General features: G+C 45.6%; 1 protein-coding gene across 1 annotated transcript in view; it reads right to left on the bottom strand.

Moving 5' to 3' along the window:
* The window catches only part of LOC8036026, a 566,786-nt gene that overhangs the window by 447,207 nt on the left and 100,332 nt on the right, over positions 1-19,247 (bottom strand). The window contains exon 8 of the mRNA XM_042291544.1: positions 18,708-18,856. Within this exon, the coding sequence (XP_042147478.1) occupies positions 18,708-18,856 (149 nt within the window). The remainder of the gene's footprint in view (positions 1-18,707; positions 18,857-19,247) is intronic.

The following is a 19,247-nucleotide window of genomic DNA, read 5'->3' as shown; positions in this document are numbered from 1 at the left end:
CCGAAGTTTTCGGTGTGCTTTCGTTTGGGCGTGACAAAGAGTAGTAATCAGGACGTAAGAATGCCGGCGTTACCGATGGAGTTGTGGCGGACGACTATACGCCCTCGACGAAGGTCGCTAAGGAAGCCGAAAATGCTGCGAGAGGATCGGAGGACGACGCCCAACCGCCGGCAGAGCACCAGGGCCTTCCTGCTGAAGACGATGGTGCAGCGCAAGCGTCCAAGGCAGATGCGGAGCTTTCCCCGCGGTTCCGGACCGACTCTCCCGCGTGGAGGTTGGTTCACTGAGTCCGATCGAGTGCGGTTGCAACAGCTTGCGACGTTAATCCTTTCACAGGTTGCTGTGACAACCGTCGGCTCCAGCAAAACGGGGTGAAAACCGGTTTTGTTGGAGCCGACGCAGCTACTGCCATAGCAACCCGTAAAAGGAATAACGCCGCAAGCCGTTGCGATAGCACTCAGTCGGATTCAAGGCAAGTGTGTGAACTGCCCTTGAGTCTCATGGCGGAAACGTCGGCTAAGGGAATTGCGGCCCCGCTTACTGCCTGTCCCCTGGTGACCGAGAAACCGCCCTCCGAGCACCCCGATGGCATGGATGAGACTACCGAGTTCATCAAGCATGGCCTCGGGGACTTGCTCCCGGCCTCCGGTATGTCCGGCGACCCAAATCCCTGGTTTGATTTGGAAAGGAACAAGGAGGGCCGCTTCAACGCGGTACTGCACTCCTGGCCGGATGACCGGCTACGGAGTGACGGTGTGGTAACACCCGGTTTTTAAAGGGGCACTGACACCCCAAAGGTCGTATTCTTTTTTATTGTCTAAAACGAGGCCAGTTGTAGTCATAGACGCGCAAAAAAATACCGCATCGCGAAAAAAAATTTTCTTGCGCGCGCGCGCGCCTTTTTATTTTTGGCGTTTATATTTCCCGCGCTCACCTCCTTGCTTCTTTTGATCGGTGACGTCAAAAATCAGGAAATTTAGAAGCTTTGTAGGCGACATTTCTATAACATTTAATAACGGCAATCGTAAAACATGTTTTTTAACGCAATGACGAACGCACTACGGCCTTTCTTTATGAAATACCAAAAATCAGATTTCGGTGTGATGTCGCTTCCTGGATTTGTGTTCTCCCTCGGAAAACTTGGCGGCACTCGAGCAGAGGCTTATCGCCGAGTCGGGGAAGACACCGGTTTTTCCCCGCGCCGGCTCCCTTCTATCCCGCCTGCTCACCTCCTCCTCTCTTCGGGTCGCGGTAGCGACGGCGCTTTGCTTCACAGCGTGGTGCGGAGGTCCGAAAGAAATTCGAGTCGCAGGAGACCGCAAAATTTGACTCACTGCACTGGCGCGGATCGCGCGGGAACTTCAAATTCGGCATTTGGAAATTTTTTTTTTTTTTTTTTAATTCAGAAATAGTGAATTCCCAAGTTTCGAATTTTGAGGGTAATGTCTCGGCATCATTTTCAATCGTTTCAAATAATAAAATAAATTACGATTTTGATGTGTCAGTGCCCCTTTAAGGGCGACCATGCGAGCCCTAAGGCAAAGCCAGCACGAGAACCATAATTGTGCACAGCGTGGGGTTTTCTAGCGTGCTATGCTCACTCCCGCCTAATGACTCCAGAAGGGCATAAATAAAGTAAGGTTCTATCGTGGTTGTGTAACACAACAAATATGGAACTTTAGTTAATTTACGCCTCTCCAGAGTTATCGGAGTGAACCATAATACATCTGGCCCCCTCCCCTCAACCCTCCCCTCTGCGCACGCCTATGATCATGGCCGACAATGATTTGTACGCTTCAGCCGGCGTTCTTGGTCGCGTCGTTATAAATTCGATGTTTCAACGCGCTTTAAAAAAAAAAAAAAGAAAAAAAAGAAAACAAGTACAGCGCCTGCTGCAGAGCCAGTTTGGGGACCGACCCACTCGCAGATCGGTTAATAAAAAAAAAGGACTTGATGAGTGAGACACGCACTGGCAAGAACGTTCGACCCGTTGAAATAGGGAGACGCATCTGTCCGGTGTCTTCACTATAATAACATGGTAGGCTTTCCGTCACTAAAGTAACGTGGTTGGCGAACCGGCCGGCCAACTTCTAGAGGCTACGATGGCCAGGGCCTTCAAGGAAGTTTGCTGTATTACATCGTGAACAAGACCACGGGTACCCGTTATCTCGTCGACACAGGATCCGAGATAATCGTCATTCCTGCCAAGAGCGCGGTTAGATCACTCACTCCCATATACAACCTTCAAGCAGTAAACAACTTAATGAACCCCGTCTAGCCGTCTAGCAGGAACGAACCATCACCATAAATAAAGGCCTCCGGCGAGTGTTTAGATGTATATTCGTCGTAGCAGACGCGTTGTTTGAATGACCGACTTGTGGAGCATAAAAGGTGTGTAAAGAATTTGGCGCAGAATTCTGAATTGGTTAATCATGTTAGTTCTTGTAATTTTTGTTCCCCTCTTTGGGAAAAGACTTCTGTGTTGTGCAACGAAAAAGAATTGTTTAGAAGGCTAATTAAGGAGACTTTATGCATTCGCGAGCGGGGGAATTGTGTCAGCCAGCCGTCCTTGGTGATCACTGATCGAATGAAAGAGTTTTTGCTTGTATGAGGGGAGCTTTGTAAACCTTGAAAAAGGCGGGGGGGGGGGGGGGGGGGGACCGGGAAGCGTTTGCTTCGAGTAAGAAATTTGGGGATTAGGCTTTAGCGGTTTGAAGGTCACCATGTGTGGTGACCGTGGGGTTGTTGTTGTTCGAGTGGTCGGCGCCCTTTCCGGGGTTTGTTGGAGCCGGGGAGGGGCTTAGGCCGTCTGGGGTGAACGCGTTGGCCGTCTTGTTTTTGCTTTTGAGTTTTTGTTGCCCTTTCTCTTTTCCTTTTGTGTAAAAGTCTATTTATTGGTATGCTCCTATCAATAAAACTTCAAAGGGAGGAAGTGGCCGAGTGGGCTAACGCGTCTCAGCTCGGAGCGTGGAGCGAAAGCTTGCGCTGGGAACCTCCTGGGTTCGATCCCCGCCGCCCCCGCCCGTTTTGATGTGGATGAGTTTCGTACCGGCACGCGTTCGTGTGATCACTACTGTGTGATGCACGTTAAAAATCCCAGGTTAGCGGTTGTACCGCACTGGCTAAATTTCTCATCTACAGCTAAGAGACCGATTACCCGTTAAGGCGCATTTCCATCAAGGCTGTATAAACATAAAGAGCAAGCCAATTTTTTTTTTTAATAAAACTTCAGCTGCGTTTGAGATTTTGTTGTGTTCGTCCGTTTTTTTATCGTTCCCCATCTCAGGGTTTACAAGATGTCGATAGCAACTCCATCATCGGTCCAAATTCTCTCCAGCACAACAGCCCTCTCGTGGACGTCAAGAAGAGGCGTCGGATTTACTCTGCCACACAACTATCCGTACAGAACGTCGCCACAACCGACACCGCAAGAATTGCCTCAGTCTGCTCTAATATCAAATGAACATTCCAGACTCCCCTGCAGGATTTCCGAAGCCTCACCGGAGCACCTGACCGGACCAGACCATCGCAACAACGGCCGTTTCGGTTCACGTCCGACCCTGTCGTCTGGTTCCAGAAAAACTGCGCGTTGCTCGAGAAGAATTCGAGCGTATGCTTGAACTTGGAATAACCCGCCCCTCCTTAAGCAGCTGGGCGGCCCCCTTAGATATTTTTGTTTTAAGAAAAGCGGAGATTGGAGACCTTGTTGTAACCGTCGCTCGCTAAAAAAAAGAAAAAAAAAAAAAAGAAAAAAAAGAAGTGTTGGATTCCTATTTACTCTCGGACATCCAGGACTTTACTGTCAACCTCCAAGGCGCTATCATATTTTCGAAGATTTCCCTCACCCGCGCGGATCATCAGATACCAGTCGCTGACGAAGACACCCCAAAAGTAACCACCACAACGCCGTTTGGTTTGGTTGAGTTCCTCCACGTGCCTTCTGGCCTCAGTAATGAGGCTCATACTTTCCTGCGCTTTATCGACGCTGTCACGCGTTGGCTACCCTTAGTTTTCGCCTACGTGGATTACTTACAGGTCACGAGCTCGACACCCGAGGAGCACACCAACCACCTCCGGCTCCTTTTCGAAAGACTTAAAGGGACCATGATAGCAATTTAATTTTTTTTTTAAATAAAGGTGCTTTCGTAAGCATTGGGGTCCTGGCATGCCACACAATTGTTTCTAAACGTTCTGACTCTTATTTCTGTACCTGCGAATAAATTTGCGAAACCGAAACAAACATTCAGATTTCTTCCCTTTTTCGCCTCTAAAAAGAGAAGTGACGTATGGGAGCACTGTCGGCATCGGTAGGATTTAGTGCGCACTCAGTGTGGTTCCCGTGGTTCGCTCTTGTGCACGGCGGTCTGTGAAGAAAACCTGGAAGAAATGGACGACAACGCCGCGCTCGCAAACGAGTTTGAGCTCCCGTTCAGCGACGTCACGCCGACTGAACGGGAGATGCTGTTAAGGACGCAGAACTCTGTATTGGCGCTTTACAAGGGCGATGCAGCAATGCTGCGCATTGCTGCATCGGTCGGCAGTTTATGCAAACTAACGTCGCCCGATCGACCGCACGTCTTTAGCCGACCTTTCGCGCAACCTACTACTGCACATAAACGCGGCATGATTGGTGAGACACCAGTTCGCAAGGCGAACACGAGACGACGCACGAAACCAAAACCAAAAGTCCGCCGCCCCCGGCGCTCGTACCTCTTTTCTTTTTTTTTGTCCATGGTTGCTCGATGCTTGTTACGCGCCCGAGGTAGCAGTGCGGGATGCGTTCAACCAGTGACAAACGGAGGGATCACTTCAGATTATGCTTTTATACACGGTATAAAACCTATTAATTCCCAACTACAACTTCAAAGGTTATCCAACGTTCAAATAAAAAGCCCGTTGTCGTCACGCTTCGACGGCGCACTTTAGTTCACCTTTCTGCCGCCGCCTCGGTGGGGTCTCAGGCATCGTTCCCGGCGCTATTATTACCGCGCCTGTTTGCTCGTTTGGTGCGACACCTAAACTTCTGTTCGGGCTAGAGCTTGGTCAACAGTATCTGAGACGTGCCGGACATCCATTTCAATCCTGGAATAAAACTTCGAAACTGCCTTCATGGTCCCTTTAAAGCCCACGGCATTAAAGGCGTCTGGCCAGCGACAGCGTCGCCAAAAGTGAGTTGATGTAGGGGACGGCATCAGATCTTTGCAGTCAAAAGTGCAGGCGATCAGGGACTTTCCAAGGCCAACATCGATCCCCAAGCTTCGCCAGTTTTTGGGGCCTTGTAAATTTTTAACACTGGCTTATTTCGGTATACACGAGACTGGTTCAACCCATTGACTCACTGCTTTGCAAGTCACCACATCCCATCTCCAGTTTATCTTGGAACGAAATGTAGAACAAGCCTTTCGAAGGAGAAAGAAGGCACTGGCCGAGACATCCACTGTGGATGTCCTTAGACATCCACAGCACGATACCCAAACCTCTATCATAACCGACGCCTCAGCCATGGCTTTCGGCACGGTCCTACAGCAAAAGATCGATGGTTAGTGAAAGCCCTTGGCTTTCTTCTCCAAGAAGTTAAAGCTCACCCAACCCGCTACAGTGTCTTTGAGAGAGAACTGCTTGAAGCGTATTGGGCCGTCCGACATCTTTGACGTTCTGTCGAAGGTCGTCCTCTTGTCATCTGGACGGTCTATAAGCCGCCAACGCACGCCATCCGTAACTCCCGTTCCAATTGCACGCCTCGAGATCCGGCAGCTCCCATACTTGTCAGAGTTGACCACGGACATTCGACACGGACAAGGAAAGTTCAATGTCCCTGCTGATGTACTGAGCCGAATTGAGGTCGTGTCTTTAGCTCCACAAGTTTACAATCACACTGCTGGCTCACCATCCGACGTCCGACGAAGAGTTACAGCCGCAGTGCACGGCGAGCACACTGCTACGACTCCAAGACATCCAGTTCTCTGAAGACATAACTATCGTCTGCGACATATTAGCAGGACACATTGCCCATTTGCTCTAGTTGTGCTACGAAGGCAGCTTGTTGATGCCATTCATTCGCTGGCGCATGCCGGAGTACAGGCGACGCAGAAGCTCGTGGCCAGTCGCTACGTTTGGCCACGGCTGAAGTCAGATATCGGGGACTGGGTAAGCACATGCCTGGCATATCAGCAAACTAAAGCACTTTGTCACCCCGTTCCTCCACGCACGATCTTCCAGCCGCCAGACGCCCATTTCGACAAGATTCATCTTGACCTTGCCGAGCCCTTGCCAACATCACACGGACAACAGTACATTTTGACTTGTATTGACCGCTTTACAGGATGGCCTGAAGCAACAAAACTACCGGACTCAACAGCAGCCACCGTAGCCGAAGCGTTTTAAGCTACGTGGGTGGCACGCTATGGACGCTTTTCAGACATTATCACCGAAAAAGAACGACAATTCAAATCCGGCCTCTTCGCCTAGTTGACTCGACTCTTGGCCGTCACAAGATCCCGGACAATCGCTTGCCATCCCCAGTCAAATGTTCTGGTCGAGCGTTTCTACCTCCACATAAAGCCTGCACTCATGGCCCATGCCAACTCAACCGAGGGAATAAAAAAATCTCCCACTCGTCTTGCTTGGAGTTAGTACTGCCCTGAAACAAGACCTCGGCTGTGCGATCTCCGAGCTGTTCAATGGAAGAAATCTACGGTTGCCATCAGACTTATTGAAGGTCGACCCCGCGGCAACCACACGGAGAGAGGACTAAACCACGGATCTACGGCCAGTTCCAACGCGATTAGTGTCGACCAAGCCCCCCCCCCCCCCCCCCCCCCCCCCCTACGTCACACAAGACCTCCTGAATGCGACCCATGTGTTTGTGTGCCAAACACAACACCGCAAGACACTGCAAGCACACTACGTGAGACCATTTCTGGTTCTCGAGAGGAGACTTTATGGTTTCATTGTGTAGGTCAACAGGCACCCGGTCAGAATTGCTCTCAAGCGGCTGAAACCTGCCCATCTCGAACATTCACCCGGAAACCTAGCATCTTATGCAACAAAGATTTGTTGCATAAGATGCTAGGCTAGAACTGACGCTAGAACTGGTTTTCAGTGTGTTTATCTTTCTTTCTAATTACTTTAAGATATACGTGTATTTTGCATCACTTGGCCGTGCCCCTTCCTGAGGGGGGCTTATCTTTGAGGACTGACACACTGGCAGATCGGTTAATAAAAATTATTAAAAAAGAGGACTCGATGTGCGAGACACGCTGGCAAGAACATTCGAGCCGTGGAGAAAGGCAGACGCGCCTGTACGGTGTCTTCACTGAAATAACGCGGTAGGCCTTCCTCAATCCCCACACAAGAAACCCGTTTTCTTTGCGATAATAATAATAATAATAACAAGTTTTTTTTATTGTTCTTTTTTTACAATACAGAAAATTAGGTCCGCCAAAGTTAGAGGCTTGTACGACGTGGCCCGGCAGCCGCGAATAGTTATTTATACAACGCTGCCATTTGCGTGGAAAAACAAACAAAACGCAAGCAAAACAACAATACATCAATGACAAGTTCACTCATTTTGGAAATATACATAAAAATAAAGAAAGAAAAAAATGATCTTGTTTTCTCATTATCAGAATCAAATAGTTGACATCCAAAATATCATGCGCATTGAAAAAACGGGAATGTTTTCTTTTTATACGAACCAAACAAAAAAACAACTTTTAACCGTAAGCATTTAGAACAAAACGATTCTGCCTCGCAATACAAGAAATTTAAACTACACAGATAAGCTGAACTAATTTATAAAGAGAACATCTACGTATGTAACGATGTTTACATCTGATTTTCCACACACCATGTTCTAAATTTGTTTTTAACTTCTTTTAAGGAGTCTGAACTTATGAGTTCTTCGTGTATTTATTGAATATTTAAGGGACATAAAAACTTCTCATTCTTTTTCCGTAATGCGTGTTTACTATTGGCAAATAATAACTGTCTATATTTCTGAGATGCCTTTTCTGTACCGGATGTTTGTATTCTGTTCTAGAGAAGTAAATTGTTATTATAGCTATATATTTAAATAAAGAACTCAACGGCATTATATTAAATGCTTGAATTTTGTTGATTAAGTCTAAGTGTTGAACCTGTGTGTGCGATATGCAATATGGTCTACTATCCTACATATTAGTTCATCTACGGTTCGTAATATGTTATTGGAGCTGGATCCATAAATCACAATGCCATATCTCAGTATAGACTCTCCTAAGGCGCAATACATATTTTTTTTTTACTTGAGCACATGTTGAAGTACCAATGCGATATATAAGTGATGAGACAGTTCTTAATACTTTTTAATATAGTGAATCTGACATTCCCGAGTCATGTGTTCCTCGAAATTCAGTCCACGATATTTTGTGCTAGCCTCATATATAAATTCAGTATCCTGCACCTTTTTGTTTCCAGGAAGGAATAGAGAATTCAATAAAACACGCCTGTGGGGAGTTCTAAAGCACCGTAATTTTGTCTTTTTTGAATTTACAAATATATAGGAGTTTCAGTAAACCAATTCGATAATCCATTAATGTCGCTTTGGAATATTGTCACTGCCACTTCATAGTTTTCACGTGGAAAAATTAAAGCCGTATATTCTGCATACTGAAATTAGCGTTGACTGAAATGTTAGGTTTTCCCAAGTAGTTTACGAAAATATTAAATATCAAGGGGGCCAATGAAGACCCTTGCGGTATTCCATAATTTATATGTACTTCCTTGCTAATATTTTGTTTTATTTTAACACATTGCGTTGTATTTGAAAAATGATTTTTAGAAAACTAAAAAAAATGGCCCTCTACAACCGAACGTGTACAACTTCTCAACCATTTCTGAATGATCTATTGTGTCAAAAGCTTTCGATAAATCTACAAAAAGTGCTGAACACATTTTACTATAATCTAGAGCTTCATTCGAAGCTTCATTCAATGCAGGCGACCAAGATGGCTGACAAAGTACAAGACTCGAGAGCGCTACAACCCTTCTTGCGTTCGTACGAAATGTGTGTCACGCCGTCCATCGAATCCCCTGCTGGGTGTTTTTTTCCTTTTAAAGAAGACGTGTCCCCCGTCGAGCTGGCGGTCACCGCCTACACAGAAGAGCGTTTCATTGTGTGTGATGTTTTGCATCCAGCAGTTCACTGGCGGCTCCTGTCTGTTTACGCCCCATTACGATGAAAGACCGCGTTTCTTTTTTTGATGGGTTCCGCCGTTTTCTAGATTGCAGTAGTACAATCGTGCTTTGCGGAGACCTTAAATGTGTTGTCCAACAGGCCGTTAGAACGCCCCTTAGACGACATACTCATACGAGCGTTACAGTATTAAAGCAGTCATGAAAGGATATCGGGTTGGAATGTTCATGACTACAGAGGCGTACTGGTCCTATAGCTTGGCTCAAGTATGCTCGCACACATCGCCACTGGTTCAGAAGCTTCTTTGTCACGGTGAAATCGCGAGGATAACGGGGTAGTATTTATTTCAGACTTGTCTTCGCAAAGCTTGATCACGTTATTGTTGGATCAAAACCACCCGTCTGACAACAGTCGAGCGCGGCTCATCTATTGGACACGAGGAATACGTGAGCACTCGACTTCGGCTTGTAACAATCAATGCCTCGGCGGACACCCGGGCAGCGGCTCGTGTCCAACCACTGTGGTTATGCAAATGGCCGAAATATAACTATGCCTGGAGCTCAGGACGTATTTTCTACTTTGATAGCCCCATCGCGTGGTTATGATTAACGTTGGCGGCATAGGATAGGCACCAGGCCACGTTGAAGCCTGTTCGGCCTCAGAGTTGGGGGTGAACGATGATCATATCTCTCGAATGGTTTAGCGACTGCCTCTGCATAGAAAAAAAAAAAAGCTATTTGATTAAGTTATTAGCGTTAGGAAAAAGCTGTAAGTAGTATCTATCGAAAGCAGAAAATCGTTTCATGGCTCATTTACCTGATTTGCTCTAGGATTTTTAAACAGAAAAGTCGCTGGAACTGTGCGGAATGAAACCTCGGAGATTCGTTTGACACATTTACAGGTGTCGTCGCACGGGAAATTAGATAGAATCTACTTTCCAGCTTCTGCGCCAGACAGAAATCATGTCATGTCATGCCGAATGATTTACTTTCGATCACTGCTTGGTTTTGGTTATGATCGGCAAAAAAGTGCCACCAAAGATGGGGTTTGATTGGAGGCTTTGGCAACTCAATGCCAAGCTTCTGGGTGATGAGACATATCTTAAGAGGGTGTGACAACATGTCCAAGTTGTGCTTTCCGGGTGCGGGAGGGGACATTCTTGAGATGTTGGAGACCCTCAAGCAGAAAGTAAACATTCTTGCACGAGGCGCGCTGTGCCGAGTGTCAATGGAACGCCGATCTGTAGGCGATGACGCAAACAAAGTGTAAAACACCCGGTTGACTCTTAAAAGGAACGCTTTTTTCTAAACTTTGGGGCACGCGTGTCATAAAATTAATTTTACGCGAAAAAGCTTTTTTTAGAGCAATATTGACGGCGCGAAAGGCGATTTAGTCGGTAGTCACCTCCGTTTCCACTTGTTTTCTCTCTCCGCATTTGGGCGCGTGGAAAAGAGGTGGATCGGCTTCGCCTTCACGGGTGAGGTGGAAAGAGCAAATGACCATTCCGTGACGTCATGAACTTTGCGCGCAGAATTTCAAATAAATGTATCGCCGTCCATATTACTCTAAACATATTTTTCTTTCGCGCAAAATTTATTTTCTGCCACGCGGGTCCCAACCAGTCTCTTTAAAGGGACACTGACACCCCCCAAAATTTGTTTTCATTTTTTGCCAGGCGATTTATTGTGGCGTCGGAAGACTACCCAATCAGTATTTTGCTACAGAGTAGCGTATATTTTTAATAAAGCCAAAAAACGCAACTGGTCGAAACTGAAACCGAGATCTTCGCACGGAGGTCCGAGAAGTGGAGAGGAGGAGTGAGACTGTGTTCCAAATCTCCCCCAAATGAATCCGAGTTACTCCAGCGGGTCGTGTCATGTGACAACACAGATTGAAAAGTGCTGGACGCGGGTAGGTTTTGGAACGCCAAGATACAAAACCCTTACCCTCAAGTAAGATAGAGTAAACTTCGGAACACGGCCTGAGTGGCGGAAGTCACATGGCTACACCCGACCGCGCGCTTTTTTAAAATTTTTTCGGGCGCAGCAGAAGAAATGAGTTGCGGGAACCGTTTGCCGTGTGATTCCTCTGCAGTTATGTTTGTTCCGATTGTTCTTCTGTACTTGAAGTCGAGTTGTTTTGTACATTGAAGCATTGGAGATGAGTAGTGAATGCCCGTTGTGAATTCCCATGATCGGCTCCGAAAAGAATACACTCAAGATGTTGCGCGTGAAGAGCTGCCTCATTTGTCCCGCGTCCAGAAAAAGTGGCATTGTGCGCCAGAGTTTGCATAAGTTTCCGAAAAATCAACAAGATCGGGACCAATGGCTGGCTACAATTCCTTTAGAACAGTTACGGGCAGCTCTGAAAGCGGACGCTACGCGATTCATATATGCTCCTTGCATTTTGTGAAAAGTGATTACATTGAGTTCGCAGGTGTCAAAAAGGAAATCCCATGCCATTTAGTTCAGCAACGTATCGTCCGGAACATTTGTTTTTTCAATGATAATTAAAAAAATGCAAATATCGCAAAATAATTTAAAAAAAGTACACCCACACTAGGGATTGAACTTGGGCCAGCTGCGTGTGAAGCGGACGTCTTTCCAATGAGCTACCAGAGGAACCCTTCGTGTTAGTGCATCCGTTCTACTGCAGGTCGGAAAGTTTGCTGTCGCTTTCCCTCCAGTAAACGCACTCCGGGCTCGAAGTCGGGCAGCACCACGGATTGGCCACATTTTCACCTAGTAAAGAAATCGTACGCGTTCATATTCATTTCCAAGTACGCACTTCATGTTTGACGTTTTCACCAACACGAGCGATCTCTTCAGCCTAGAGAAGGGGCGACGGCTCGGCGACGTCTTCGTGCAAATCGGCTTGTTGTTCGGGCGTGTCGGACGGGATGAATTCCAATTCATTTGATCGGTTCAAAATTTCTCTTTCAAGGGAAGACAGATTCTCCGGTACCGCGAACGACAGTTCTGAATTATAGGTCCCACGTCCGTCGTCCGCTGCCATCGCCATCCAGCCCACAAAACCTACGATACGCGATATGACGCCACATTGAGAATAGCGCAGTGAACGCGCAGAATGCTTTCGGTTCTCTGTGGAACTTTTTTTTTTTTTCAATCGACGTCTTTGTACCTTTTTGGAAGCCACAAAAAATGGGTTTCGTATTTCTTCTTTTTCTATATTGTGTGTTTGCTTCCAATGAGCCACGACTTTGATTAAATTTGGTAGTCGTGTCTATACCTTAGAAAACGGCCCATGACCACGGAGAAGAGAGTGAGCGCAACTCAAACCGGCCAATTCTCGATCGGCGGTTTTCGAGCGGAAAGATTGTGTTCTAGGCAGTTAGGCTCTCATATGTCACGTACAACTAAAAACCACGGCGAGCGTAAATACCCTGTCAGTGTCCCTTTAATTTTTTTTTTTTTCAGGGGAGCTCTTTAAGGACTTAGAAAGCGTTAAACAACGTCTCGAGCTGTTGCATGTGAACGTTATCGCTTGGCTGTTGTTTGTGCGCGGTCAGAAAAGTACATGCCGGGCGAGCAGCCGACCAAACAAGCTTTAGCCGCCAAGAAATGATACGCGCAGCGTGACAACATAAACGAAATCGAAAACATCGATATTAGCACTAAAATGACTGGTATCAAACGAGCGTTTGTTTCGCATTATAGCCGGCTGGTAAAATTCCGAGATCAAGAAAGAAAGGGTCTTATGTGTGGTAATTATCTCGAGTCTCTGCCGCACCTAGGGGAAAAAGATCGGGGAAATATTACGCAGTCAATCTTCATGAATGCAGGAGGTAGAAAACACATTCGATGACATTCCCAACCCAAAAGTGCCAGGAACCGATGAGCTAGGCGTTGAGTTTTATATATAAAAATGGAGTGTCGTGTTTTTTCTTATGGTGTTTTGCGGAGTTTCAGTGTGGCCTATTAACTTATTGAACCCATAAAACCTGCTGGACTTAAGGCTAGATCAATTTCAATCAATACTCAAGCTGCCCGTAGCGGTTTGGAAGCATGCGACGGTAGCATAGGCCAAGTTTCTATGCTGTAATAAAACTTAGAGGAGGTATTTTACCTTGTTAGGCATGACGTTTTTTTATGTTTTAAAACGTGCAAATGTAAACAACTCCATTTTGGAGGGATCCAAAATGGCCAATCAAGGCTGCACCACAAGGCTAATCGTCGACGTGGGTTGACGGAGCCGACCCTTGTTTGATCGTCCGTAAGGCAAGGATGCCCTATGTCGTCACTGGTGTTCAATTTATACTTATACATTTTGTTGTTTAAGCTTCTGCAACAGCAAAGAATGCTGAGGTTATTGGCTCGAAAATGAGGAGACCATTCATCATTCATTCATCATTCATGATAATGATATTTCAGTTTTTTTGTACCGATAAGCGAAGAGTCAGTGCCGCAGTTACTCTCTGCAAGATATTTTTGTGAGGCCATCAAGGCTGCATAAACTCGAGCAAATGCCACGGTTTCTGGCATGGAACGTGAGTCCCAACGCCTTCAGCTTTCGAAAGCGTGTACTGGGTGTACTGGGATAACTCGGCGTGCCGCTTGGTTGTTATCGAGCGAACAATCCCTTTTGGTCGGGAGTCACCAGCGACCTGGATAGACACGCCTCTCGTTGGAAGAGGCGTCACCCGTCCATCTTTGCCAGAGCGATGGTTTGAAATATGTTTCTAGCCGCGAAGTTATGGTATGTTCTGCAAGGAATACACTCTGCTGTCATGAGCATGCAGAAGTTTTTCGGAGTGTTTGACTTTTTCATCGGAAGATCCAGTGTCGAGTGGATGAGGCAAGATAACATTTTTCACCATGCGCGTGACGGTGGTTTGACATTTGTTTGTGACGCAGATTGTGGCACGTTTCATGTTTCTGCGTAATCAAGAGCATCCTCTCTCTCACGTGTTTGTTCAAACAAGGCAGCCAACACATCTGCCGACTTTCCTTGTGTCTTCTTGTCTCGGTCAAGGAGGAAGAGTCTTTGGATTGTTTGGGGTGAATAGGAAAAGCTTTCTTACGAATAGTTAACCAGTATTTTCTGAACGTCGCTCTGTCGAAGTGCCGTTTGTCAGGGTGGCAAAGATGTGCAGAAGCGAGGTAAGCGTATGTGTATTCCTCCATTTGTAAAGGCTTTCTTCAAATTGCTCACCAATACTCCTGCCAATGTGTGACTCAGAAAAAGGGCGTGGCGTGGTCGACTGAGTATCTTTTGAGCAAACAGCCGAAAACCACCGAACATGTTTTCATTTTCTGCAGGGACGCTTCATTTTTTGGGACATTCTACTACGCACGTTGAGAAAGCAATTAGGCATTTGTTCTGCCGCCATTTTTCTTAACATGATCAATGATGATTGTGCCCCATATGACATGTGTTTTACTTTGGATACTATCCAGCATATGGGGACTACGCATGCCAATCAGGCACGCCAACGGCATTGCGAAAGAAGAACATTTCTACTTTTCCAGCATAATTAGGCAAGTGAAAGGTCTATTTCCTCCTCGGTGAGCCTAATCTCGAGTGAGCAGACATGTGTAAGGTGCTTCTTTTATGACCACCTCTTAAAACGCCCTAAAAAAAAAAAACAAAAAAAAACACGCAGTGTATTTTTAATGTAAAGTGACTTGTGCAATCTGATTCTTGCAAAAAAGATAAAAACAAAACGGTGTGGTGTAGTGGTTAGCATACCGGATCAGATGTTGCGAGACCCGGACTTTAAATCACGTTTCCGCTAAAGATTTTGTCCTTCGGCGGCTTTGTGTCATTCGATCAACTTGAATCAGTGCGGTTCCTTCATCCGGATGTTTTCTAATATTGTAGTTAATTACGAAAACATTCATTAAAATCGTATTATTGGCAGTGGTGAAGAATCTCGCTTGGGCACTATTTACGCGATGTTGTTCGCAGATGTTACCGGTGAAAGAGTACAATAATTTAACTATGCACGCGGACCACTTTTCGTAGCTATACGGCAGTCAAATGAACTGGGACCCGTGCTTGAACACCAAATAAAGCCGCGCACGCGCAATCTTCTCGTCGAAGTTGTCGCAGAAAATCGTCCACGAATATAATTGGCGCGACGAACACGACTCTAAATGATATGAGCGCCAAGAAGCAACAGACTACGAGAAGAAGCGAACTGTGCGCTTGGTCTTTTTTTTATTCTAGTTTTTTGTCGGATATGGCGGTGTTATCATTTCCAGTTTAAACTGGTGAGAAGACCCGCGTAGCCGATCGCATACGGCGTCCGTCGCCCGGGACAAGGATCAGATGCTGCGGGGCCGGTGAGTGTGCGAGCAGGAAAGAAATCCAGTGCGGTGCCGTACATGCCTCGCTTCGGTTCTCCGTGGTATTGGCTCACACAGGGCCGTGTGGTCTTAAGTTACTCTTGTCCCACATCGTGCAAAAAAGGTTGTGTTCACTGGAGACACGATGAACAACGAACCCGCGGACACGTGCACGCTCGACGCAAGTTTGCTTATGTTTCGACCATGTGAGCAGACAGTTCTTGCAGGAGCAATGGGACTGCATTACAAGGAGGACAGAAAACACTGTCAGCAGGTTGTCTTTTGTACTCTGCATTAGCAGTGGGACCTCTGTTTTAGATGTTTGTCAAGTTTAGGCGGGCGCCGCATCCACCATGAGCTCGCTGCTTGTAAGGTGAAAGAGTCCTAGTCGGAGTAACACATGTCGGCTTCGACGACTTCGGGGCTTTAATTACAAGGAAATGAGAGTGAGTCTCACACATTACGTTGTGCAGAAATAAACGTCGTCGACGGCATTACAATTTCAGATTAACGGAGAAATAAGAAGGAAAAAAGAACACCTGTAGTTGAGGTTCTCGGAGCGATTTTGCTTAAGCATTTTTAAAGCAACTTCCCAGTGACTTTTGGGGGCAAGGAATGTTCGCCACATTGTTGATGCTGAATGAATGCCAAGAGGGAAAGTCTGCTTGGTCAATGATCTCTGACATAAGGCATCATACGTGATATTTTATGCACTAAAATATATAAATGGTGCTACATTTGAACTAGCAGTATAAAATAATAGGCGAAACTAAAATTCCCTAAAAATAACGTTAAGCTCGCAGGATTGTTTGCAATATCGTTCATGAATAGTGTGTGTAAGAGCCTTAGAAGTAAAATATTTGAGACTCCTTGCCGATCACGAGAGGCGAACATATTTTCGAATTCTTATAATTTGAAGTCGCCCCAATTTTTTTGTCTCGCTGAATCATTGCGTGATATAAAATCCAGTTGGTACTATTTAACACTGATAAACTATCTAGTCTTTAATATTAAAAAAAATACTTTGAGAAGAAATATGGCTTGAACATAGGCTAACATCGTTCTTGGCACACAAAAGCATTTTAACATCCCTTTTCGAGCCTGTTCTTAGGGCTAAAAAAAACGGACTTCGAGGAACACTTAACGCGTAACCGAAATAAATACAACCGGAATAGTAAAAAAAAAAAAAAAATATAAATTAACGGGAAAATAGAATGTCGAGCCAAGGGGACCACACGTCCAGCTGAGGAATTTTTTTTCTTTTTTATCTCGCTGAGATCTTCAACACCTTGCCTACTCATTTTTTTTTTCTTCAAGTAATGTACAGAAACATTTTATTTTAAACAGGAAATTTGCATTACGATAAGGCAAAAATATTTCTTTCTCTTCTAGGTGTCATACTCTGCTCTAACTCAGGACTTGTTGTCTGAGTCCCACTGGAGCGCAGACGCCGAAGTTGATTAATGCTTCCAGAATTCACATCAATTTCATCACTCCTATCACTGCCAATCAAACCATCATCCGAATTCTAAAAATAGAAAGGTCCGAAGGATTCGTCGTCACATATGCCTGAGCCTTCATTCCATTCAAGAAGAAGGTTTTGTATTTTTTTGTCGGCTAAAGTGAACCTGCGCGCCAAGGCCATGTTGTTTCAGCGCGGACGGTCCAAAGTGACGTTTTTTTTTTTTCATGGCTCAATGAAGCATTCTTTCTCACTGTCAAACAGCAGAACAAACGTGCAAACTGCCCAAGGTAACCAGAGCCACAGGGGTGGTTTTGCCATCTGCCAGAGAGCGTGCTAAGCAAGCGCCGAAACCGAAATCGTGGTCGGGCTCTACGGTCGGTAAGGGGTGACACGAGTGAAACTCGTAATTATCTATCAAGGGGCTAAGGAGACCTTTCTAGCTCCTTGTGAGGTCAACCAAACCATGCCTAAAAAAAGCACAAATTATCTTTGAAATGTTCGCTTTACGGCCGGCTTGCTAGAAATAGCGTCTCAGCTGAGACTGCGTGAAAGAAAGCACCACCAAAGCCAGCGCACGAGCTGAGCGGGACTCAAACTGCGTATCAACACGATCGCACGCCCGAGTTTGCATTATTTTTTTTTTCACTCTGTCTCAGCGTTGACGTTGTTTTAGCAAGCCATCCCTGTTGTTTCGGATTCGATGGAAAAAATTAGTCCCATTTTTATGACCCGCATTAATGTACTACGAGACACGGAAAGCTAGAACTTTGCCAGAATATGACGCTAGAGGTGGGTATATGTTGCCAGAGTTTGAGAGCATGACGTTATTTGAATAAAAAAAAAATAAAACAGAAATAAATCTTGTCTAAAATGTCCTTTATTTATTTATTTATTTATCTGTTTAACTTTTGTGGGGCTTCCCAAAAACCCGTAGGCCTGGGAATGTTTCCACCTATTGTCAGGCAGACACCAACAACATAATACGCCGGCAAGTTGTTTTTACTCAATTCAGTGGCACAAACGCCCGCAATGACAGTTTTTGGTATGGCGAATTGAATGTCGGCCGGCTCATGGACAAATGTTCTTTTTCTGATTTATTGTATGATTCTGGTACCGTTATGATCTCAAACTTTCACGCCCTATAACAACTGCAAGCGTCACATTCTCATAAATTTCCTGTTTTTTTTTTCTCGATACGTAATTCATTTATGCAGGCCAAAAAAAAAAAAAAAAACGGATTTTATTTTACCTGATTGAGCTGGCAGCATACGGAAATTTTTTCTGGGTAAGTCTGCAGGCCATTTTCGACGCATTGATTATCGCGTTTTCATAGCCGCAACACTGTCTGATTTATGGAGGGCGGACACGTCTCAGGTATACACACCTTTCTGATTCACACGCAATCCTTTCGCTGGTTTCCAAATTTCCTTACGCAAATAGGGTAAGCAGGTGTAGGCTAGCGCGCGATTCAGTGAAACGAAATTACCTCAGCCCTCGCCCCCTTTTCCTTTCAATCCCCACGTAAACGGGGCCATGAGACGTCATTGACAGGTTCCGAGATTGACCTCTTAGCTTCCTCCACCAGCTTCTCAAAACACACGACCCGGTAAATTGCGCCCTGATTACGTGTTCCGTTCATGTACGACAAGAACTTCACCGGGAGTGTCATGCAGGCGACATTGCTTACAGCAAGTGTTGGTCTGCCGGTCAACGATTTTTCTCTACTAGTGGATAGATATTTGGAACAATCTTTACTTACGCGATGTCAACGAACGGCTGTAGTGTCGCGGTTGTGTTTGTTATAAAAGCAGGAAGATCACGGATGAACTTCGGATGGGCGATGCGAATCATTGTGCTTGGTTGTAACGTGGGGATTACGGTCGCCAAAAAACTTTTCCAGTCCCATTCCTAGAGAGAAAAAAAAAAAGATTCCCACATAAATGGAAGAAATAAAAGCATTCTATGAAAGTGGCTTACCACCACTAATTTCTAACTAGACGCTCTCAGCAGGGCTTCTCGGTTGCTATAAATTTCTGCAAGAAGGCATGCTATAACTTACGAATATCTCGGGGGATAACGATTGAATATAGTCTACAGAAATAAATGAAATATCGGTATTCATGAACCGCGATTGCTTTCCTGCGAATTGCTTTCAACATAAAGTCCATTGCGGAGCTTGCGTGGTGCAGCCATTCACGGCGTTCAGGGAGAAAAGCTTGTCGAGGAAATCAACGTCCTCTGGTCACGCAAAAGAAACGCCTAACTTGGCAGAAGCTTGGAAATCCTATACGGACCTTAT

This window comes from Ixodes scapularis, unplaced genomic scaffold (genome assembly GCF_016920785.2).
Source record: "Ixodes scapularis isolate PalLabHiFi unplaced genomic scaffold, ASM1692078v2 PGA_scaffold2__306_contigs__length_199485367, whole genome shotgun sequence".
NCBI lineage: Eukaryota > Metazoa > Arthropoda > Arachnida > Ixodida > Ixodidae > Ixodes > Ixodes scapularis.
Note: the sequence above shows the minus strand (reverse complement) of the source record. Positions and strands in the feature narration are given on the sequence as shown.